Raw genomic sequence first — 26,007 nt, forward strand, 5'->3', positions numbered from 1 at the left:
AAAACGACTGAAATATTCATACCTATAAGGTTGGTACTACATAGAATGTAGGAAATGAGAAAGGTGTTTGGACTAAATTGATAAATTAGATTCTGATAACAATTTTGTTCTACATTTTTTTAGATGCCACTATCATGAACTACATTTACGCCATGCATCGTGATCCAAACGTCTACGAAAACCCCGACCAGTTCAATCCAGACCGCTTCCTTCCAGAAAAGTTTGGAAAATATCCGAAGTACAACTATCAACCGTTTGCAGCCGGGAATAGAAAATGTATAGCCTACAAGTATGCCATGTTACAGATGAAAATTGTCATCTCCACTGTTCTTAGGCATTTCAAGATACTGCCTTCACCTAGATATAAAACCATTGACGATTTGAAGTATGAAATGAGAGTGACTTTGACTTAGATGACATTACCAATACTAATTCTAACGACGTAGCAAAATGTAATAGTTATACTGGTTAACAAATTTGTTCAGTACTTTGGCGTGATATATGTTTTTACACCAGGTGTGTCTGTCTCTACAGAACATGTAGATACTTTATGTTTATTTGACACCACGAAACAACCATTTTCAAACAATCAAAACTGCCTACACAAAGAATTAGAGTGCTAGTAATCACCGTGTGCTTATTAAGGACCATTGAGGAGATGGTTCAAATCCCCTCGAAACAGAGAGGCTGAAAAGCCTATGATGGCCTTCTGTAGGTCAAAAGTCATTGCTATGTTCCAAATATGTAGGTATTACTGTGTAGGTATTTTTTTTGTATCATTGGAAAAGGAGACGCCTCTACGAATTGGCAGCTAAAATCCCAGGACCTCCAACAACACCAATTTTGGGAAATGTGTTTGATGGTGGATCATTTGTGCCGAGAGATCTTCAGAAATTTCTTTTTAAAACGTTCAAAGAGTAAGTGATCCACATGTCTTAGATATCTCACTGATGTATCTTGTCAGACAATATTTTATAGAAATACCTACCCATAATATAAATAGATAATACATAAAATAGTTGGACTCCCTGAGAGCCTTAAGGCTTGATCTCATTTGAGTCTAATGTTAATGGCAGCCAGGACGACTTCTATACGATTAGGACCTTTTAGATTCGGCCAAGGGTTATACGAGTAAGTACTAACAGGCAGACATGAACAAATTAGATACATAATCTTGGTGGATTTAAAAATAGCGAGTACGTACCGTACTTTATGTTTATTTGACACCACGAACACAACCATTTTCAAACAATCAAAACTCCCTACACAAAGAATTAGAGTGCTAGTAATCACCGTGCGCTTAGTAAGAACCATTGAGGAGATGGTTCAAATCCCCTCGAAATAGAGAGGCTGAAAAGCCTATGATGGCCTTCTGTAGGTCAAAAGTCATTGCTATGTTCCAAATATGTAGGTATTACTGTGTAGGTATTTTAGTATCCGCGTTTCATTTCAAAGCAACATAGTCTAGCACTATCTAATATGCTCCTACTATATCTGCAGATGTTAGCTTAAAGATCTCCCGCAGTCTTGAGAGATCCTCATTTCTCATTAGCATGCATGCATTATTTATCAGGTAATTAGTTCTCTTTCAATGATATACACGTTGTGGTGTGACATGTAGATGTCGGGCGGCTCACACTTGTATTCAGTAGATACTTTGTAGATATTGAATTTGGATATTTGGTTAAAGTCTTTGAAAAAGTAATTTCGGGAAGAGATCTAGTTCTGTGACATTGGAATGTCCGAGAACTTTTATCATATAGGCTTGCTTTCACATGGGTTTTCTGCTATTCATAATGTTAATTTCGGAAAGAGATCTAGTTCTGTGACATTGGAATGTCCGAGAACTTTTATCATATAGGCTTGCTTTCACATGGGTTTTCTGCTATTCATAATGTAAGTTGAATAATACTCATAAATACTTTACCTCTACTCACATTTTATTTACCAACAAAAGCTAGAAGGTGACCATGAATACAATTTCCTCTGCAAATCATCAACAGTCCAAACTACACACATACTCGTAATAGCTCATACAAGCCTTCTTTGGAGCATATTGTTATTTGACGCTTTTGACAGCAACATGCTCGATTACAAATACTGTCAGCAAAAAATATAATGTCATTGATGAAAGAAGAAAACCATGAATAAGACGATGCTCAGTGAAGATATTAGACAAAATGCTTCATTAATAAATATAGTTCATACAAGCCTTCTTTGGAGCATATTGTTATTTGACGCTTTTGACAGCAACATGCTCGATAACAAATACTGTCAGCAAAAATATAATGTCATTGATGAAAGAAGAAAACCATGAATAAGACGATGCTCAGTGAAGATATTAGACAAAATGCTAATACTGAGATTCGGTCAAGGGTTATACGAGTAAGTACTAACAGGCAGACATGAACAAATTAGATACATAATCTTGGTGGATTTAAAAATAGCGAGTACGTACCTCTCCTACTCGTAAAAAAAATAAAAATAAAAAATAAAATAGTTCCACTATTTATTTGACTTAACTAATGTCAAGAAAAGTTGCGAATTAAAGTTGATAAGACACAAAGCACCTCCTATCTCTCCTGTCCTATTAAAATTCTTTGTACAATCAATCGATTTACGTCAGATTAGTGAATAACATAAGTCAAATAGTTCCACTATTTATTTGACTTAACTAATGTCAAGAAAAGTTGCGAATTAAAGTTGATAGGACACAAAGCACCTCCTATCTCTCCTGTCCTATTAAAATTCTTTGTACAATCAATCGATTTACGTCAGATTAGTGAATAACATAAGTCAAATTATCTACATTCTGCCCTTAACTTGCATGAAATGCTAGAGCGAGTTACAGATAATGTACTTGGGCATCTACATACTTACATGTAGACATAATCTGTGCAGGGAATTTAATACATCTCGAAACATTAGCAAGTCAACCTACTCACCATTCGATTTATGAGGAGAAAACAACACTGCCAATGAAAGAAATAACATGGAATACCTAGAATGACAAATCTATTTCTTTAGATACTAAGGCCTTACTTCTATTTCGTCAATAATTCATTAATTCAAATTTGGAAGCAACGTCTTCATAAAATAGGAACAAATATCGGTAGGTACCTCCTTTTACAACTTCAGAAGTCCATCAGTAGGTAAGCAGATATCTACCTAAAGAATAGACACCTACCTACATATGACACTCTCACGAATTCTAGCATCTATAACCAAGGAACAATTCGCAATAAAACTTTCTTTGTACACTGTAAGAATTGAACTTTCATAGAATATTGATTTAGTACTCTGACAAGAATTGACTTCTAATTAGTAGTTATTACTACACTTCGTAGGTAGCTTTTGACTTATGGGAAGATAATTTACAAGCTCGTTATTTATTTCAATACCTGTGGATGGTTAGGTATAAACTATAAACTGGTATCCAGTGAATTGAAGTCGTTGGCGCTGGTCGTTGCACATAATTATAATAGAGATATTTTCCATTAGGTTGCACCATGACATCTAAATAGAAGCAAGATGGTTAGGTATAAACTATAAACTGGTATCCAATGAATTGAAGTCGTTGGCGCTGGTCGTTGCACATAATTATAATAGAGATATTTTCCATTAGGTTGCACCATGACATCTAAATAGAAGCTTGATTATACCTCCATATATCTAAAATGTAGGACTTGGAACTTGCATGTATACACAATGAAATCTTGTTTGTAACCTGCCTCTAGTGTGTAGCTTTATTGGCGGTTTAATGGTAATGCAAATATGGTAACATGTTTTATCTTTATTCTTTTGCAGACACAATAATTTGTTCAGAATGTGGATTGGACCCAAGTTGTACATATTCCTGAAGAATAGCTCGGAAGTTGAGCAGGTTTTCATCAATAATCCAGACGCCTTCGCTAAATCTCATGACTATGACTTCCTCAACTCATTAGCAGGACAAGGTATCTTCTGTCAAGATGATGAGGAAATATGGCATAGAAACCGCAAGATTGTAAATAAACTATTCCACTATTCTGTGCTCAAACATTATGTACATACATTCCATGAAGAAACCATCAGTTTAGTGGATAAACTCAAACAAATCATTGTAAATAAACCATCGGATATTGCCATTCATAGTATGCTGGCAGTTCTCACTTTCAACACCATTGCGAAGAATACCATGGGAGTTCACATTGAAAGCAACCTATCAAACAGAACACTCAAAGCAGTGGAAAAGTTCTTTTCTGTAAGTAAAACATACACTCGTATTAAGTTTACATGATGCTATTACAAACCTAGGTGGACTAATTAAGCATGGAATATGTAAAAGTATATTCTGACATTGACTGGCTTCTGGTGAATATTTCAATTTGGATAATCTAATATTAACATCTCACTCTTGTTATGATTGATTACTTAACCTAGGTAAGATATTGAAAATCCCATTTCATGATTCCGCACACCTACTCATATTTTTTTTCATTTAACATCTTGGATGAAGATAGACAAGTTTCAACATTATTGTGTTACCAACATAGTATTTCTGTTTGATTTATTTCACATCAAAACATTATATTATAACACGTCATCAGGCGAACTGTGCACCATATAGCACGTCATTATATCATTTGCACTTGAACTCATGTTGAGTGAAATTTCGGAAAGAGATCTAGTTCTGTGACATTGGAATGTCCGAGAACTTTTATCATATATAGGTTTGCTTTCACATGGGTTTTCTGCTATTCATAATGTAAGTTGAATAATACTCATAAATACTTTACCTCTATACTTACCATTTTATTTAACAACAAAAGCTAGAAATACTGTCAGCAAAAATATAATGTCATTGATGAAAGAAGAAAACCATGAATAAGACGATGCTCAGTGAAGATATTAGACAAAATGCTGTCATCAGGCGAACTGTGTACCATATAGGTAGCACGTCATTATATCATTTGCACTTGAACTCATGTTGAGTGAATAAATTATACACGGCCGCACACCTCATGCAACTACTGCACTCCTAATACTTGCATATTCCTGGCATGTGTATTGGTGTGTTTAACTCGAGTTTGAAGTATTACTTAATGTACTTGGAGTTTTAGCAATTCCCGGCATTGTGGTAATTATTTCATGTGAACTTCACCTCAACACACAATGCTCTCATTAGCTTATTATAACTTAATTACTCGACTCATGAATATAAAATACTTCACCGGTGTTTACCACTTGGAAGTCTTGAACACTTATGTGCCAACTAATGTCTCCTTTTTCCTTATAGCTATATCCTATATCCAGGGGCGTCGTTTGCTATTTTGTCAATAATTTACATAAATTATAAGCTAAAGTAATAAAACTAATGCTTCGTCAATATTGTTGACTTGAGGCTAATCTCTAGATCAGTGGTTGGCCCTGGATAAGCTAAAGTAATAAAACTAATGCTTCGTCAATATTGTTGACTTGAGGCTAATCTCTAGATCAGTGGTTGGCCCTGGTTGCAACTAATGCTTCGTCAATATTGTTGACTTGAGGCTAATCTCTAGATCAGTGGTTGGCCCTGGGGTCTCAAATATTTCCATTTCTGGTAGGAAATAAGGAACAGATTCGAGGTTCTGCAAGTGTCAGAGGAAGGTGCTGAAGGAGACATAGATAAGGAGTGGTCAACTATAAAAAAGGTAGTAATCGACACTATGAAAGACGTGCTGAAACCTGCCGAACCTATCAGAAAATCCAAACACTGGTTTGATAAGGAATGTCGGGACATGGTGAAAAAAAGGAAAGAACTAAGATCAAAGTGGCTAGAAGACCAAACTAATCAAGAAAGAATTGAGACATACAAAGTGATATGCAAGGAAACAAAGAGCACAATCCGGAGAAAAAAGCGACAATTCCTAATGAACAAAATAAAACAGGCTGAACAGGATAGATCAAAGAGCAATGCTAAAGAATTTTACAGAACGACACGGTATTTTAAGAAAGGATACTCTCCTCGAATAGATTTAATCAAAGATAAAGAAGGCAATCTAATATCAGATGAGATTAGAGCACTAGAAGAATGGAAGAGCTATTTCGAAGAACTGCTAAACAGTGAAGTAAGACCACATAGCAATAATGAGGAACCTTTAAGGTTTACGAACGAGGAGGACATTGAAATGCCAACCCTACAAGATGTAAGGCTAGTAGTTAAAAAACTAAAAGCTGGAAAGGCAGCCGGCCCTGACAGAATACCCGCAGAAATACTGAAATCAGGTGGTGAAGAACTAATCAAGAATGTTTTACGAACGAGGAGGACATTGAAATGCCAACCCTACAAGATGTAAGGCTAGTAATTAAAAAACTAAAAGCTGGAAAGGCAGCCGGCCCTGACAGAATACCCGCAGAAATACTGAAATCAGGTGGTGAAGAACTAATCAAGAAGATCCATGATTTGATTTGTAAGATATGGTCACAAGAAAAGATACCAAAAGAATGGACTGAAGCAACCGTATGTCCTGTGTTTAAAAAAGGAGATCCTATGCAATGCGGAAACTATAGGGGAATTGCCTTGCTCTGTGTTACGTACAAAATCTTGAGCATGTTGCTCTTACAGCTGCTTACACCATTCACAGAAAGTCTTATGGGACCAGAGCAAGCTGGTTTTAGGAAAAACAGATCGACGGTTGACCAAATCCACACACTAAAGCAAGTTCTATCCAAATGCTATGAATTTAACAAAGAATTACACTGCCTATTCGTCGACTTTCGAAAAGCTTACGACAGCATAGTAAAAGATGAAGTTTGGAAAGAAATGAACCGCCAGAATATACCCAAAAAGCTGATTAACCTTATCAAAGCATGCATGACAACAGCCCAGTGCAAAGTAAGAGTAAACGGCCAGCTCTCAGACACGTTTGAAGTGAGAACAGGATTGAAACAAGGAGACTGCCTCTCACCGATCCTATTCAACATCATACTAGAAAGAGCAATAAGAAGAGTAACAACAATGAACACGGGAATAGAGATCGGAAGAAAGGTGAACATCCTGGCCTATGCGGACGATATAATTTTGATATCGGACTCAAAAGAGGGACTCAAATCACTAGTAAGATCCTTAACTGAAGAAACAACCCCAGTAGGATTAGTCATCAATGTGGAAAAGACAAAATACATGCATTTTACACGCGGCGCCAATCTTCAACCTGAAATGCTGGAGATCGATGGAAAAAAAATATGAAAAAGTGCACAACTTCAAATACTTGGGAGCCAATATAGACAGCAAGAGCAGAACAGAAGAAGAAATATACGCACGAATAAAGTCTGGTAACAGGACCAAATTTGCACTGAAAAAAATGCTGTCATCTAAACTTTTATCACATACCAGCAAAGTACGTATATACAAAACATTAATCTTACCTGTCTTGCTGCTGTGAACTTCATTGGCGTCAAACAAGTTCTGCCGATGTCATTATTTAGTGCTTTGGCATATCCCCTTACGTTGGGGGATGCAACTTTCACATCTTCCATGTAACTGTGAGCGTGAAGCTCTGAGAAGTCTGAGGTGAGCAATACTTTTGCAGTAGGCTCAAGACAACCGAAGCTCAGTGAGAATAAAGTGTTAATATTAGCTTGCATGGAATATTACCGTGTTGAGAGAATTAGCAGGTGTCGGCGAAGTAACCACAATACCACACATACCGCAGAGCAGACTGCTAACAGATGGTATTGTTGTCTGGCATATTGCATACATTTAATCAAATATGGAGATGTTATAGTTTTGTGTTACCTATCCTTCAACAACAAAGATGATAGTCCTAAAGTTTTGCAACTTCTGAAAAATATAAATGTGATCCGATGAACTCATGACGTTTTATGAAACCCACAATTCGAAGAAAAAATGGCTTCTTTTGTGTGTAAATTATGAAAGTATTGTTGTCTGGCATATTGCATACATTTAATCAATTATGGAGATGTTATAGTTTTGTGTTACCACTATCCTTCAACAACAAAGATGATAGTCCTAAAGTTTTGCAACTTCTGAAAAATATAAATGTGATCCGATGAACTCACGACGTTTTATGTCTGTATGGAGAAGAAGAAAAAACTGTCTTAATTTATAATATCATTTATCAGCTAAAAAGGCAGGCAAAGCTTTTCTTTTTTCACAATGACGTTTTATTAAGACTTTTATTCGTCATTCAAAGAACAGCTTTACTGAGTGATGACTTTGAATTTGTTGTCCTCTAGCTATACTATTAGAGATACATTGGAACTTTCAGCAGCAAGCTCGGTAACAGTGCTAACAATCCGGTTCAAATGAAGGAGACGATTCTTCACACCACTGAAATGTAGGAAATGTAGAAATAATGTTAATCAAGTGGACGCCATCTTCCCCACATTATATTATAACACGTCATCAGGCGAACTGTGCACCATATAGCACGTCATTATATCATTTGCACTTGAACTCATGTTGAGTGGAGCATGGAACCTAAAGAGAAGATTCTGGGTACATAAAAATGTGATCAACTAGGAGCTGAAAACGCTGGAAGGTAGAAGCTTTATTGTTTAAAGAGAAGATACTGGGTACATAAAAATGTGATCAACTAGGAGCTGAAAACGCTGGAAGGTGGAAGCTTTATTGAAACCTATAAATAACATGGTGAGAAGAAAGAGGAGAGCTGTAGTGTTGTTGTTCAGAAAACCCAGCAGGGGAATATAGATAGACTCTCCCGAACAGATTCAATTGTTATTTAGGAACAACATACACACGCACTTGGTGAAGTAGGTAATATAAAAAGAAAAAAAATCTGGTGTGAACATCACACGACTTTCTATTACATTTGCACAACTGTAAGTCGGACAGTTCTAAAAGTTTCACCATTCGATTGGAGAAGAAGAAAAAACTGTCTTAATTTATAATATCATTTATCAGCTAAAAAGGCAGGCAATAAAGGATGGGCTCTGTATGGAGAAGAAGAAAAAACTGTCTTAATTTATAATATCATTTATCAGCTAAAAAGGCAGGCAAAGCTTTTCTTTTTTCACAATATAATGTACCTATAGGAGTAAAACTCTCGTGAGTTATAAATGAGGCTCTATTCATAATGAGACTTTATGCCATTTGTTTTACCCCTCGTTTTCACGTACAATGCGATCTCAGTAAAAGAAAAATGTGAGAGGGGAAACATCCGGCTGAGAAATCATCTCTTTAGATATTTTTCTTTTTCCTCTCTTCTTTCTTTCGTCTGCTTTAGAGGTACATGCAGGTAATGATGCTCAAGAAGCAATTGGAGAATACCGTATTGCAGATATGATAGGAAATCTTTTTAGAGGACACTAGGGTGTTGGAATCTATGCCTTTTGGGTTCAAACGTGCAACTGGATCTATTTTCTAAAAATAATCAATCTAGGATTCTAGGATGTTATTTCATCATACCTAATACTCACGATATTGTGTCACCGAGACGGTTATTTCAAACTAGACAGCAAACTAAACATGATACATGATAGATATTCTTTCCACTAAAGAAAACACCATTTCGGTGTCAAGATAATTCTTACATCATTTCAAAGTCTGTTGTGTTAGACAAGGCAACGTTTGTGTTAACAAAATGGTGTGCAACGCAATTTACATACTTCATACTATTCTGTACACATATGTTTTGTTTTTAGTTGTACTTCTAATTATTAACGGCTTGTCATAACATTACAGTTCTAATGTATTCTCCGTCATGCTAAATTTAGCATTTCACATAAAAATATGTTTGGTTGACATTTATACTTCATACTTGTCAGTCAGTGTCTGCTAGGCTAATGAATGCACAAGGTGTTTGAATGTGAAATAATATAACTTCAACATTGAAAAAAGAACAAAATTTATGACAAAACGAAACGCAGAGTCGTATTTTCCATTTCTTTTCCTAGATGACATTACCAATACTAATTCTAACGACGTAGCAAAATGTAATAGTTATACTGGTTAACAAATTTGTTCAGTACTTTGGCGTGATATATGTTTTTACACCAGCTTGGAAAATATCTTACCTCATAATTAACTTCGAACGGAGTAACTCTGTATAGAACACCTGAATATTTCAACTGAGAGCCGCCAAAACGTCAACTTGTCCATCAAAATGTCGAGTACCAAAAACAATCAATCACCGAAATAAAAACAAAATAAAATTTATTTTTTATACCTACATAAATCAACATTTTTAGTTGATTTCCTTTAAATTTTATTAAAAGAAAAACTCTTTCCCTATCCAAACCAAATACTCTTCCACTCTATCTTTTAAGTATATGGAAAGACCATGATATGATCAGAAGAAGAATAATGATTGGACAAGATAAAGAGAATAGTATAATAAAACACATCATTATGACTGACAAATCAGAAATATAGATGAGTTACATCCACTTAATCATAAATCTAAAACAACCACCCATCGAGATCAAAATAATAAATTGAATTATCCCAATAAAATCTTTTTGTTCGGTGATAATACCCGTGTCAGCTGCGGTGATGTGAGAATAATAATTGATTGGACAAGATAAAGAGAATAGTGTAATAAAAGACATCATTATGACTGACAAATCAGAAATATAGATGAGTTCCATCCACTTAATCATAAATCTAAAACAGCCACCCATCGAGATCAAAATAATAAATTGAATTATCCCAATAAAATCTTTTTGTTCGGTGATAATACCCGTGTCAGCTGCGGTGATGTTGTCTTCAATCAATTTTCTTCCTTTTTTTCTTATTAGATATTGATTTGATTTAAAATAATGATTTTTTTAGGATCCAAGGAGAGATTTGGAGAGGTTTTCTTGTACAGTAGCACATTGCTCGGTTGGAAATGAGAAATGGCTCTTGCTTTGTCAAATAGAAAAGAAGAGAGTCAACCTGCGAACAATCCAATTTAAAATACAAAAGGGGGGCGAGGTTGTCCAAAATGAAGAGTACGTATAAAGTAAGCCTATGTACGTGAATGAGCTTCCTAAACATGCTTAACAGAGTTGAAGAAAAAGAGCATGGAACCTAAAGAGAAGATTCTGGGTACATAAAAATGTGATCAACTAGGAGCTGAAAACGCTGGAAGGTGGAAGCTTTATCTTTTCCTTCAAGGACGTGCCAGCATAAAGTAATAAAATCTATTGCTTGAGAGTAAGTACTTCCAGACGAAATATTTGACGCTCATGAAACAGTCATTATTTAAAACTCTTCTTTATAAACACCATTGACGTTGTTGGTGTTCAGGTGAAATATGAAGTCAATTTTCCAAATTTGTATTGAAATATGGAGATGTAGCTCGGACAAATGGGAGCATTTAGATTTAAGCTTTCACTGAAATACTCGCTTTACAGACATGAACCATTGAGAGAACAAAACCCCCTAATCGTTTAAGTATACAAAGAAAAGACAAATTCATTACAGCTCATTGACCCAAGGATAATTTCCATTTTTAATAAGTCTTCAGGTGTAACTTCCTCAGAGGCTAAGGGTTTTCCTTCAAGGACGTGCCAGCATAGAGTAATAAAATCTATTGCTTGAGAGTAAGTACTTCCAGATGAAATATTTGACGCTCATGAAATAGTTATTATTTAAAACTCTTCTTTATAAACACCATTGACGTTGTTGGTGTTCAGGTGAAATATGAAGTCAGTTTTCCAAATTTGTATTGAAATACGGAGATGTAGCTCGGACAAATGGGAACATTTAGATTTAAGCTTTCACTGTAATACTCGCTTTACAGACATGAACCATTGAGAGAACAAAACCCCCTAATCGTTTAAGTATACAATGAAAAGACAAATTCATTACAGCTCATTGACCCAAGGATAATTTCCATTTTTAATAAGTCTTCAGGTGTAACTTCCTCAGAGGCTAAGGTATCCATGGGAAACATTTCAGGCCTTGACCTCTAGCTTGGTCAAGACACACCTGGGGTGATCTCATCATTCAAAAAACGGATATTACCTGTCAAGCGGACTAATTAAGCATGGAATATGTAAAGGTATATTCTGACATTGACTGGCTTCTGGTGAATATTTCAATTTGGATAATCTAATATTAACATCTCACTCAGACTAATTAAGCATGGAATATGTAAAGGTATATTCTGACATTGACTGGCTTCTGGTGAATATTTCAATTTGGATAATCTAATATTAACATCTCACTCTTGTTATGATTGATTACTTCAACAACGTCACTGTCATATCACTCGAAAAGAAGAGAGTCAACCTACGAACAATCCAATTTAAAATACAATAGGGGGGCGAGGTTGTCCAAAATGAAGAGTACGTATAAAGTAAGCCTATGTACGTGAATGAGCTTCCTAAACATGCTTAACAGAGTTGAAGAAAAAGAGCATGGAACCTAAAGAGAAGATTCTGGGTACATAAAAATGTGATCAACTAGGAGCTGAAAACGCTGGAAGGTGGAAGCTTTATTGAAACCTATAAATAACATGGTGAGAAGAAAGAGGAGAGCTGTAGTGTTGTTGTTCAGAAAACCCAGCAGGGGAATATAGATAGACTCTCCCGAACAGATTCAATTGTTATTTAGGAACAACATACACACGCACTTGGTGAAGTAGGTAATATAAAAAGAAAAATAACAATAAAGGATGGGCTCTGTAGTCTGTATGGAGAAGAAGAAAAAACTGTCTTAATTTATAATATCATTTATCAGCTAAAAAGGCAGGCAAAGCTTTTCTTTTTTCACAATATAATGTACCTATAGGAGTAAAACTCTCGTGAGTTATAAATGAGGCTCTATTCATAATGAGACTTTATGCCATTTGTTTTACCCCTCGTTTTCACGTACAATGCGATCTCAGTAAAAGAAAAATGTGAGAGGGGAAACATCCGGCTGAGAAATCATCTCTTTAGATATTTTTCTTTTTCCTCTCTTCTTTCTTTCGTCTGCTTTAGAGGTACATGCAGGTAATGATGCTCAAGAAGCAATTGGAGAATACCGTATTGCAGATATGATAGGAAATCTTTAGAGGACACTAGGGTGTTGGAATCTATGCCTTTTGGGTTCAAACGTGCAACTGGATCTATTTTCTAAAGATAGTCAATCTAGGATGTTATTTCATCATACCTAATACTCACCATATTGTGTCACCGAAACGGTTATTTCAAACTAGACAGCAAACTAAACATGATACATGATAGATATTCTTTCCACTAAAGAAAACACCATTTCGGTGTCAAGATAATTCTTACATCATTTCAAAGTCTGTTGTGTTAGACAAGGCAACGTTTGTGTTAACAAAATGGTGTGCAACGCAATTCGGTATCAAGATAATTCTTACATCATTTCAAAGTCTGTTGTGTTAGACAAGCCAACGTTTGTGTTAACAAAATGGTGTGCAACGCAATTTACATACTTCATACTATTCTGTACACATATGTTTTGTTTTTAGTTGTACTTTGGTGTCAAGATAATTCTTACATCATTTCAAAGTCTGTTGTGTTAGACAAGGCAACGTTTGTGTTAACAAAATGGTGTGCAACGCAATTTACATACTTCATACTATTCTGTACACATATGTTTTGTTTTTAGTTGTACTTCTAATTATTAACGGCTTGTCATAACATTACAGTTCTAATGTATTCTCCGTCATGCTAAATTTAGCATTTCACATAAAAATATGTTTGGTTGATATTTATACTTCATACTTGTCAGTCAGTGTCTGCTAGGCTAATGAATGCACAAGGTGTTTGAATGTGAAATAATATAACTTCAACATTGAAAAAAGAACAAAATTTATGACAAAACGAAACGCAGAGTCGTATTTTCCATTTCTTTTCCTAGATGACATTGATATAACTTCAACATTGAAAAAAGAACAAAATTTATGACAAAACGAAACGCAGAGTCGTATTTTCCATTTCTTTTCCTAGATGACATTTTTTAGATGCCACTATCATGAACTACATTTACGCCATGCATCGTGATCCAAACGTCTACGAAAACCCCGACCAGTTCAATCCAGACCGCTTCCTTCCAGAAAAGTTTGGAAAATATCCCAAGTACAACTATCAACCGTTTGCAGCCGGGAATAGAAAATGCATAGCCTACAAGTATGCCATGTTACAGATGAAAATTGTCATCTCTACTGTTCTTAGGCATTTCAAGATACTGCCTTCACCTAGATATAAAACCATTGACGATTTGAAGTATGAAATGAGAGTGACTTTGACTTTCTACAATGGGATTTATGTTAATCTCGAAAGCAGATATTAGTAAACTAAATGAACTTACTTCTAAAATGGAAGTTGTATGTTAATTTTAAAGAATGTACCTAATTACTAACCCTAATATGTATAGGATATTTTGTAAATAAAAAAATAACCTGCCTGTTGTAAAGAGTGGAAGTGGAGGTGTTTGGAAGTTGAGGTGATTGTAGGTTGAGGCTAACCTAACACAAACTATAAACAGAAATCTCTCAAAATGACTGAAATCAATTTACTGAATAGAAATAGAAATCTTGTGTATTTTGAACATAATACTCTTTTCAACCCTGTAGCCATGGGCAATGAGCAACTGAGAGTGTACTCTGCGGTTGATGAAATGCAAATACATTTGGTTCAACACCCTGTATAACGCAAAACAAGTATTTCATGTATTACCAATTGAAGTAAATCACTGTGGAAAATAGAACATTGATTTTAATTGTTATCTAATCCTAAAGCTACTTTTGATCAGACGTTATTCAATTACTGAACGAAAGCAACAAAGTAAGTCACATCAGTGTTTATTGTTGATAAATATTTTTTATTAAATTGTGTATTTGTTCTGTTAGGCTGAAATTAAAATTTAAATAAAAATAATAATGAAATACCTAAAATTATTTTAATAAAAAATCTCTCTTTTAATAATTTTCAGCCTCTTGAGAATTAAGGATCCAACTAAGATGAACCATAACTTTTAATAAGAAATTAGGTATAAAAGTTGAAGTATTAAAAATAAATAAATAAAACAAAGTACCTACTTGTGTGACTGCATTTACAGACTTCTTTTACTTCTTTAGAGTAAAGAGAAGAAAAAAATCCAACTCATGCATCAAGTAAAGAAAGCTTGTGATTTTTGCGTGTACCTTTATTATGAATGATGAATGGAAAATATACTTAACTACTTAACCAAGCATTTCTAAAATTAAACAGTTTAAATAAGTCATAAATATGATATTGGAATACTGGATCATTTTCTTCTCCTCTACACTCCTGGCGTTTCTGTTTTTGTATCAGAAAATATACTTAACTACTTAACCAAGCATTTCTAAAATCAAACAGTTTAAATAAGTCATAAATATGATATTGGAATACTGGATCATTTTCTTCTCCTCTACACTCCTGGCGTTTCTGTTTTTGTATCGCAGACACAATAATTTGTTCAGAATGTGGATTGGACCCAAGTTGTACATATTCCTGAAGAATAGCTCGGAAGTTGAGCAGGTTTTCATCAATAATCCAGACGCCTTCGCTAAATCTCATGACTATGACACCTTTTCGAATACCTGGAGCTCAGTTTTGTGGGACACCTTATAGACGTCTATCTATTTTAGAAAGTTGCTATTAATTAAGAACTTTCAGAAACCTAGGTAAGATATTGAAAATCCCATTTCATGATTCCGCACACCTACTCATATTTTTTCTCATTTAACATGTTGGATGAAGATAGACAAGTTTCAACATTATTATGTTACCAACATAGGTAGTATTTCTGTTTGATTTATTTCACATCAAAAGCTTTGGTGATACCAAATCACTCCCTGTATATTTATGATGAATATGTTAGTATACACTTCTTTTCTCATTTAACATCTTGGATGAAGATAGACAAGTTTCAACATTATTGTGTTACCAACATAGTATTTCTGTTTGATTTATTTCACATCAAAAGCTTTGGTGATACCAAATCACTCCCTGTATATTTATGATGAATATGTTAGTATACATGAGTGCATAATAACATGTATTAGAATACTAGCATATAATACGATAATAATATACAGGGGGCTCATCTTCCAGTTGTTAAGTTATTGTCTGGATAGAATTTTGCTAGACATGGGGGATAGGACCAGTGCCCAAGTTACACAGAAAACAATAGCATTATTAGCAACATTTGAGAAATGCCAAGGACAAACATGATTCTAAATATTGCTCCTTCAAAAAGAAAACTTACTAGGAAAACTTTATACATTATACTCCTACATATATGTGGTTTACAAAGAAAGTAGAAACACCCAGTACAACTCGTGTGTTACAAGTAACTAAAATAATTAGTACCGAAGATCTTCTGGATAGATTAGATGAAATATACTACTCTGAGAGAATTAATAAAGATTTATGGAAGTCGTTAGGGTACAAATATTTATGAATGCATGATTCACGGCTCTCGTTTTTTAATCAAGATTAATCGATGTTATGATTAAAGTACAGAATGCAGCACATAATACGATAATAATATACAGGGGGCTCATCTTCCGATTGTTAAGTTATTGTCTGGATAGAGTTTTGCTAGACATGGGGAACAGGACCAGTGCCCAAGTTACACAGAAAACAATAGCATTATTAGCAACATTTGAGAAATGCCAAGGACAAACATGATTCTAAATATTGATCCTTCAAAAAGAAAACTTACTAGGAAAACTTTGTACATTATACTCCTACATATATGTAGTTTACAAAGAAAGTAGAAACACCCAGTACAACTCGTGTGTTACAAGTAAGTAAAATAATTAGTACCGAAGATCTTCTGGATAGATTAGATGAAATACCTATACTACTCTGAGAGAATTAATAAAGATTTATGGAAGTTGTTAGGGTACAAATATTTATGAATGCATGATTCACGGCTCTCGTTTTTTAATCAAGATTAATCGATGTTATGATTAAAGTACAGAATGTTTTTATTACCGACGAGAATGAGTAGGTATATTAAAATGATGGGTTCCCCTCAACCGTGAAGTATGAAGAAATATAAACAAAAATTTTATATGCACCATAATTTTAAATTACAGGACTGTTCTTTTCCTTGGGTAAGTAACGGTTGTCATTGGAGGGAAGATATTTGCGTACGTTAACGTTCAAATCTTTTAAGAGGAAAATTAACTCATTTAGGTACTACTTTTACTTTTAATACAAAAACGTCTTACCAACCTAGCTACTTTAACATCTTGGTTTCTTTTCATCAATTTACAGCTGTTTTGGGACGTTGCTGTAAGGCCTTGGTTGGAAAACGAATTACTTTTCAAAGCCTTTGGATACAAAGATTTGAAGATAAGCATTGAAAATTTTGCTCGAAATGTCGTTAGAGAAATAATTGACATGGCTAAGACGAAGAAACTACATGAAGATAGCAACAACAACGGTATGCCCAATCGTAAGATCACGATGATCGATCTTCAAAAAGATGGCTTCTCTGAGGAGCAACTTATCATTTAGGTACTACTTTTACTTTTAATACAAAAACGTCTTACCAACCTAGCTACTTTAACATCTTGGTTTCTTTTCCTCAATTTTCAGCTGTTTTGGGACGTTGCTGTAAGGCCTTGGTTGGAAAACGAATTACTTTTCAAAGCCTTTGGATACAAAGATTTGAAGATAAGCATTGAAAATTTTGCTCGAAATGTCGTTAGAGAAATAATTGACATGGCTAAGACGAAGAAACTACATGAAGATAGCAACAACAACGGTATGCCCAATCGTAAGATCACGATGATCGATCTTCAAAAAGATGGCTTCTCTGAGGAGCAACTTATGCAAGAAACATAAATGTTGTTAGAGAAATAATTGACATGGCTAAGACGCAGAAACAACATGAAGATAGCAACAACAACGGTGTGCCCAATCGTAAGATCACGATGATCGATCTTCAAAAGGATGGCTTCTCTGAGGAGCAACTTATGCAAGAAACAATCACTCTGATAGTATCTGGACAAGATACCTCAGCCAGTGCCAATTCTGCTGCTTTATTTTTGCAAGAAACAATCACTCTGATAGTATCTGGGCAAGATACCTCAGCCAGTGCCAATTCTGCTGCTTTATTTTTGTTGTCCATGGATCAGAAAGTCCAACAAGAGGTAAAGGTCCAAATTTTCTTTTCGTATTTCTAAAGATACCTACACCTGACACTGACAGTCTGATAAAGCACATATTTTATAAGCAAATTCTCTCAAAATTAAATGTTCATAGATAATATTGTGATGGCATTAAAAATTCATGACAAAGAACATGAGCTATCATTGATCAATAGTAAAATTTGTTCAAATCCTCAAAACTGAGATTGCTAATTCTATTTTCCTCTTCCAGATTTTTGAAGAACTTCATAGTATCTTTGGCGATGACAAAGAAAGATGTCCTACTTATGAAGAACTTCAAAACATGCCTGTCCTAGACAGATGTATCAAGGAAGTGTTGAGAATGTATCCACCAGGATACATCATTGCAAGGAGAATTCGCAGAGAGATCAAAATAGGCGACTATGATATTCCAAAAGGTAGGTAAACCCTTTCAAAAACGACTGAAATATTCATACCTATAAGGTTGGTACTACATAGAATGTAGGAAATGAGAAAGGTGTTTGGACTAAATTGATAAATTAGATTCTGATAACAATTTTGTTCTACATTTGTTTAGATGCCACTATCATGAACTACATTTACGCCATGCATCGTGATCCAAACGTCTACGAAAACCCCGACCAGTTCAATCCAGACCGCTTCCTTCCAGAAAAGTTTGGAAAATATCCCAAGTACAACTATCAACCGTTTGCAGCCGGGAATAGAAAATGTATAGCCTACAAGTATGCCATGTTACAGATGAAAATTGTCATCTCCACTGTTCTTAGGCATTTCAAGATACTGCCTTCACCTAGATATAAAACCATTGACGATTTGAAGTATGAAATGAGAGTGACTTTGACTTTCTACAATGGGATTTATGTTAGTCTCGAAAGCAGATATTAGTAAACTAAATGAACTTACTTCTAAAATGGAAGTTGTATGTTAATTTTAAAGAATGTACCTAATTACTAACCCTAATATGTATAGGATATTTTGTAAATAAAAAAATAACCTGCCTGTTGTAAAATACCTTCTTAAAGCTATTTATTTCAACATCACTGTTATCAGTGCTTCTCTTAGCCAGCCTAGTTAGCTTAGTTGGTAGTGCGTCTGCCTCGTAAGCGCTAGGCCGCGGGTTCGATTCCCGCCCGGGGCGGATTTTATCCTGATGGGATAATGTTCGTTCTCGGAACGGCTGGCTTTCTCCTATCCTGTCTTCCTTCTCTCTCCGATTTCGGGACGATAAGACCCTAGAGTTACAGTTCCCTCTGTCAAACCTCTTAAAAAAAAAAAAAAAAAAAAAAAATAGAGAAGTGGTCAATGTAATCAAATTAAAATGTTCCTTCTGATATTATGTTGTTTCATAGGTACCACCTCCCTCCCAAATAAATGAGGAGGTTCAACAGACCTAAAGCACCGTTCAAACCGGTGGAAAATTGGTATAATACGTCGGTGAAACCGTCATAATAAATTGGTATATTGGTAATACCGGTATAATTTATTGGCTTGAGATGTAAAGGCAGTGTTTTCCGCCCGCCAGTACACTCGACCGTAAAACACCAGCCTTACTCACTTTACACCGCTTTTTCACTAGATCTTAGCCTTTTGCGTACAGAATCAATTTCACCAGAATCGCTCTTACGGTAGGATTCATGTCCCACATGAAACTCAAGCGTTGTTGTTACAGTCAGACGTAAACAAAACATTTTTTTCAAATACGGTAGGATTCATGTGAGACATGAAACCTCCGAAAAGCGATTTGTGGTAGGCTTCATGTCACACATGAAATTGTTCCCTCGCTTTTAATTTATTTTCTTTTTTTTCCTAGTTGAGATAGAAACATCTGGTTTTTTTTGTCTTCTTCGGAAATCTTCGGACTATAATTCCGAATGCTTTGGAATCATAATAAACAAACACCGGCTTTTCAGTCTGCATTTGAAAGGAGCAAAAGATACACAAGTTCCTAGGCACGTCCTACCGTAACGCCTCCTATCTGTAAAAATCAAGCCGACCGTAGCGAGTAAATCTGTAGCTTCATGCTGGACATGAATCCTACCGTATCGCCAGATTCAAGTTATATTTCTCCTACCATAATGGCGGAACCATGATTTCATGTGACACATGAATCTGTCCGCAAAAGGTTAAAATGTACAAACCTCTGTTGATGTTGTACAGAGAAATAGGAGATGCAGTAGTCACAGAAGATTTAAAGCCAGCAATTTAGCTACGTTTGACACACAATAATGGTTATGAAGTCATTTGATACATCTTTTCCCCAACAGGACATTGGAGGTTAAGCAACATGTCAATATCTGGATCATGGTCAATATCTGGACGGGAGGGCGGGGACTAGTTGACACATTTTCACAACCATCCCTCATATAATATCTGGAAGCTCATCTTTCTACCCTCAGGCGATTTCATCTGCCTCTACTTCGTGGTGTCCAAAAATTTAAATTTTCAAGTAGGCATGGAAAAGGGTACCTATCTAATGTAGGTAGGTACCTACTTATGGCAATATGTAAATAAAACGTCTTGCTAAAACATACTGTTACAACAAAGAAGTCCGTAACGTAACACAACCTAAGGGGAAAGTTCTCTTGCAAAGGATTCAGAATTCAAATGTATTTTATTAAGTTCAATCAGACATTGTGAGGCAAAAGCATTTTCTATATTCCCAGTGGAAAACTTAAATCAAATTTTATAAAAAAGATATACCCACAAGGGTTGGCACAGGAAAAATGATGCTAAAGGTCCAGGAAAGTGATTGATCAAAAAAATATCACATGCTGGCATTTTTTTTTTTTTTTTTTTTTTTTTTTTTTTTTTTTTGGGGGAAAAGTGGTGGGTTGGCTTTTTTTTTTTTTTTTTTTTTTTTTTTCATAGGGGCACAAGTGTCGAGGAAACAGATCATTTTAGGATTTAGGTACATATCTTTACTTATCTTTTTGAAAGAATAAAACATTAATATAGGTCTTACGGGGCTAATAGACTGCAATACAGTTACCTTTTAAGTCTTTTCTTATGTGTTCTGTGATTCCGTACGAAGTTCAAACTTTTAAAGGTATTTTTCCTGCATCAAATTACTATCAGTGTGTGACAGTCTAAATTAAGGAGATTCATTTCAGAAGTAGGTACCTACCGAAAAATGTATACCTATATAGACCTACCTACCTAGGTTCCTCTTCCTTTTGTAGGTACATATAAGTTTTAGGTAAGCTGGACCCTAAAAGTTTTCATACACAAGAGTGTATTATGTTACGTTTGGAATGGGGAAAATATATCGCGCAGGTTTTCTTCTAGTGACACTTTGACATTTTACTTGAATTAATGATTTTCAAATCTTTGGATACTTAATCTTATATGGTGGGGTAGCTTACTACTGACTAGATGACTTTCCTCGACAGAATTGAAAGGAAAAAGTTTACCTGCAATTCCTCTGTGGATTTCTATCTTTGGAAAGATAATAATGTATGCATCTGCTGGAAAATTGAAATAAATTAGACTTGACATTGCTAGGCAGATCATTTCTATTTCTTCGTCATATACAATGTGATATACTTAGACATATAGGTAAGTAAATAAGTTTGTTTGGAAAGATTACAGATGATATAGGTAGATATTTTTACATCAGCGCTTTCTGAGAAGTTCGCTATGAAATGTAAAGATCATTTTGAAAGTGTGAGAAGATCATTTCTATTTCTTCGTCAATATACAATGTGATATACTTAGACATATAGGTAAGTAAATAAGTTTGTTTGGAAGGATTACAGATGATATAGGTAGATATTTTTACATCAGCGCTTTCTGAGAAGTTCGCTATGAAATGTAAAGATCATTTTGAAAGTGTGAGCTTTAGGATAAGTGTCACTGAATATTCCTTCCAGTCCACTGCGACAATCCAGCATCAGCAGAGTTTTAAATGTTACATCATTTGTATCTCTTGTCTGTCTGCATTAAAGTTTCCCTACAACAAGAATGGATTAGGACTTCTCCTGTGACATTTATACAAACCGACAAGTTAAGACAGTATTAATTGACCTTTTTTCTCTGCGTCAGAAAGAAGGGCTGATGACATTACGAATTACCCTTCTCCCTTCTTCTCTTTTGATATCCCCACCACCACATACATCATTTATCAACCCCTTTTTTGCCCCTTGTCATCTATAATAACAAATCATCTTCCACATAAATTCTCACTCCAGCTTGAACCTTTGAATTTTCCTTGTGGCAAGGGTAGAGTGAGTCGGCTTGACTTTGGAGTCAATGATGATGCTGGACGGGGAACTTTCAGATGAAAGCGTTTGGTGGAGATGTCAAAACTACCATTGCTACATCTCACACCTCTCTCTCTCTCATTTGAAATTAAGCTTCCACAAACATGTACCCCATATTTGGCCACGTTCCTCAGCACACGGTGGACTTTTTTTCGCTCGATCATCTAGGTTTTGTGTCGAGCATGTGCAATTATTGCGTCTCGGTCATTATTGGCATCATGACACTCATACTAATTAACTTGTGTTGAGGATATTGCACATTTTCTGCACAGTCTGCCATTACTCTACTGTCTCACATGTCCATGATGAATGTCTGAATGTCCTCATCAATGTCTGTGTCCTCTTGAAGACACTGCATGCTTCCTAGGCTCAAATCAGAGAAAAATGTAGGAGAAAATTGTTTTTGTTGAGAAAGAAGCCAAATCAAGATGGATTTGAAGAGGATGTCTTGGTTTTAGTAAGCAAGCTTGCAAGATGTTTGATTCTTTGAGTCGTTTGAGCATTTAATGCGAGTGTTTGATGATTTGATTAGTTTGTCATATTTCTGATATCTTCATTAACTTGTTTACTACAATGCCTATTTCTCTTTCCTGAATAGCCTAGCAATTGGTTTCTGCAGTTGTATCTTCCTGTCTCTGAATCAATCAGTCAATGAATCAAGTTCTAAGTTACAATGCCTATTTATTTTCTCTTTCCTGAATAGCCTAGCAATTGGTTTCTGCAGTTGTATCTTCCTGTCTCTGAATCAATCAGTCAATGAATCAAGTTCTAAGAAATCAGCAGAGATATTTGTATTCAAAAGGAGTTCTGAACAGATACATCATCAGATTCATCAGACAAGATTTTCCAACTCGCATTTTAACTCCGTTTGATTTTGAAGTTTCGGAGAAACAGCAGAGAGTTCTGAACAGATACATCATCAGATTCATCAGACAAGATTTTCCAACTCGCATTTTAACTCCGTTTGATTTTGAAGTTTCGGAGAACTTACAGTGCTACCTCATTTTTTGTGATTTACCTAAAGTCAATACGAAACTTGTAAAGGTCAGTAGTCTCTAAGTAATCAACAATCCTCCTGGGGTGTATGCTTCCATTGGACAAGAAAGAATGGGTACCTAACTACCTATCTATCAAGCTATCTCTAAAGTACAACCAACTAGGAGATGCAATCTATCATCACCCATCCTATATTTACATTGTCTTAGCATCTTTCTAGTCTCTATGATAAATAGATCTTTGGTAGTCGTGTGGTGTGCTATGTGGTATCTGGGCTCAACACAGAAAGAAGCTTTTGACTGTGAAGTCAATGATGATGCTGGACGGGGAACTTTCAGATGAAAGCGTTTGGTGGAGATGTCAAAACTACCATTGCTACATCTCACACCTCTCTCTCTCTCATTTGAAATTAAGCTTCCACAAACATTTTCAGTTTCAGTTTTGGTGGAGATGCCAAAACTACCATTTCTAACTCTTCTCCATCTCTCTCCTTCTCTCTTTGAGTTGAAATTGAACTTTTCCCAATCCAGTCAATTTTGGTGGTGGAGATGCCAAAACTACCATTATTTTGACCTTCTCCCTTACTTTTGCATTTTAACATTTCAGAAGCCAACTAATTTTAGTGGTGGAGATGCCAAATCTACAATTTCTAATTTTCTACCTAGATATTCGTAGTTTTCTCTCTCGTTTGAATTTTAACTTAGTGGTGGAGACGTCAAAACTACAACTCCCGGTTCTCTCTCATACTACTCGTATGTATTACATGCGTGGGTCTGCACTGGTTCTCGCCAGAGGAGAGAGATTAATAATGTGTGAGCGAGGCACGTTAAAACATCATAATGATATCCTAGGACTAGAACTCAGAGGAACAAACATTCTGGGCCTTCCATTCTACATGTTCCTGAAACTTGTTCTGAATAACATGAAGAAATTATCCTTTGATGTCAATAAAGACTTTTGCCCTTAGGGCTAAAAATCCTAGAGTTTCAAGTTTGTTTCTTTAAATAATAGGTAGGTAATAAGCTAAGGATAGGTCATTTTTTAAAACCTTAATGAATTTTATTCACTCAACACAGTTTGTTGAAGTATTTTCGTCGAAGCACAGATTTTCGAAGTGGTAGAGAACTGAAGGGATCATGTTATTAGGCTGAAGGCAGGTCAATCAATCATCAAAGAAATGGTGATGGATTAGACAAGCCACCGTTTTTTCTCCTCTCTCCTCCTTTACATGGTTGCTAAGGTTGCTTGAAAAACTTCTCAAAGCCAAATGATTAAGATTAATTGCAGGCATTCCATTATCGTTGTTGGCATTAGCCATAGTTCTTGTTCTGCCTAAGCTTTCATTAAATTTGATAAATAATTTTACCTTCCCAGAATGCAAAATAGAAATCTCTCCTCACGGAATTCGTAAAAATGAAGAAGAAAGCTTTGAATATCCGAAGTGTTTGCTCATAAACGATGCAGAATTGAGTGGAGACTGTAATGAAATAGCACTGATGCTGTACTTCAATTAGATATACGGGTGATACTCTTGGTCATGCTAATTTTATTCTTGGTTTTAAATCAAAACTTGTTTTCTTTCACGTCGCCGTCGCTCTGTAACTTCATTTTCTATGGTCTGTGACCTGTGACAGTTTTTGATATGTAAATCAGTTTTATTTTATTTCATTTTATTGTGCAGTCGGCTGCTACTATTTACTAGTTACCCTCAGCTGTTATGTATATCGTAGCTATCACTTTCTCTACAGTTTACAAACTGATCGACAGTTGACCAAATAAAATACTGAAGCCCATTAAAATTTCAGAAACACATAAAAGATAATTATTTACAATTTTATGTAGGTAGTAGGGTACATAAACAGAAAAGTAATAATAATAAATAGTAAGTAATGTGAACATTCATTTGGAAGAGGCTGCATGATTAGGACCACCTGAAAGTTCTGTGTTGACAAAAATAATTGTCAATTTGATTAAGAAGAATGCCGGTCTGAATGGTTCTAATAAGTTTTGACAATTATAGCTGCCTACTTGCTGTCAGCAAGCATTAGCTGTGTGAGAAGCTGCGGTAAACTTCAAAGTCTTTGGAACTGTTGCGAAAATTATGTTTGGTAATTTGAAGATTTATCTGAACAGTTTTTAGGAATTTCATGATGACAGCTTGAGAATTAGACTTGGCTTAAGTTATTTCGGTTTGCTGTCAGCAAGCATTAGCTGTGTGAGAAGCTGCGGTAAACTTCAAAGTCTTTGGAACTGTTGCGAAAATTCTGTTTGGTAATTTGAAGATTTATCTGAACAGTTTTTAGGAATTTCATGATGACAGCTTGAGAATTAGACTTGGCTTAAGTTATTTTGGATCAAATTCTAAAATTCTTTGGTACAGCATCAGTGCTATTTCATTACAGTCTCCACTCAATTCTGCATCGTTTATGAGCAAACACTTCGGATATTCAAAGCTTTCTTCTTCACGGATCAAATTCTAAAATTCTTTGGTACCTACCTTTGTCCGGCATCAGCATCAGTGCTATTTCATTACAGTCTCCACTCAATTCTGCATGGTTTATGAGCAAACACTTCGGATATTCAAAGCTTTCTTCTTAATTTTTACGAATTCCGTGAGGAGAGATTTCTATTTTGCATTCTGGGAAGGTAAAATTATTTATCAAATTTAATGAAAG

At 35.3% G+C, this 26,007-nt stretch overlaps 3 protein-coding genes across 4 annotated transcripts in view; all 3 read left to right on the top strand.

The window, feature by feature from the left end:
* The window catches only part of LOC103508650 (cytochrome P450 4e3-like), a 29,747-nt gene extending 29,334 nt beyond the window's left edge, over positions 1 to 413 (top strand). The window contains exon 4 of the mRNA XM_026823128.1: positions 124 to 413. Within this exon, the coding sequence (XP_026678929.1) occupies positions 124 to 413 (290 nt within the window). The remainder of the gene's footprint in view (positions 1 to 123) is intronic.
* An 88-nt stretch (positions 414 to 501) lies between these two features.
* LOC103508655 (cytochrome P450 4c3-like) lies at positions 502 to 19,045 on the top strand. Its single transcript, XM_017443889.2, has 8 exons — positions 502 to 516; positions 763 to 917; positions 3,808 to 4,243; positions 17,197 to 17,430; positions 17,521 to 17,765; positions 17,984 to 18,077; positions 18,307 to 18,493; positions 18,634 to 19,045. The coding sequence occupies exons 1-8, from the start codon at positions 502 to 504 to the stop codon at positions 18,960 to 18,962; spliced, it is 1,695 nt and encodes a 564-aa protein (XP_017299378.1). The 3' UTR covers positions 18,963 to 19,045.
* On the top strand, positions 13,912 to 14,739 carry LOC113467165 (probable cytochrome P450 4p2). 2 transcript variants are annotated; one of them, XM_026823199.1, is made up of 2 exons: positions 13,912 to 14,169; positions 14,608 to 14,739. In XM_026823199.1, the coding sequence occupies exons 1-2, from the start codon at positions 13,919 to 13,921 to the stop codon at positions 14,627 to 14,629; spliced, it is 273 nt and encodes a 90-aa protein (XP_026679000.1). In that variant the 5' UTR covers positions 13,912 to 13,918; the 3' UTR covers positions 14,630 to 14,739. The 2 variants fall into 2 exon arrangements, with proteins under 2 accessions (XP_026679000.1, XP_026678996.1); XM_026823195.1 differs by lacking the exon at positions 14,608 to 14,739 and having other exon boundaries at positions 13,912 to 14,339.
* Positions 19,046 to 26,007: the final 6,962 nt, after the last annotated feature.

This window comes from Diaphorina citri, unplaced genomic scaffold (assembly GCF_000475195.1).
Source record: "Diaphorina citri unplaced genomic scaffold, Diaci psyllid genome assembly version 1.1 scaffold20, whole genome shotgun sequence".
Taxonomy (NCBI): domain Eukaryota; kingdom Metazoa; phylum Arthropoda; class Insecta; order Hemiptera; family Psyllidae; genus Diaphorina; species Diaphorina citri.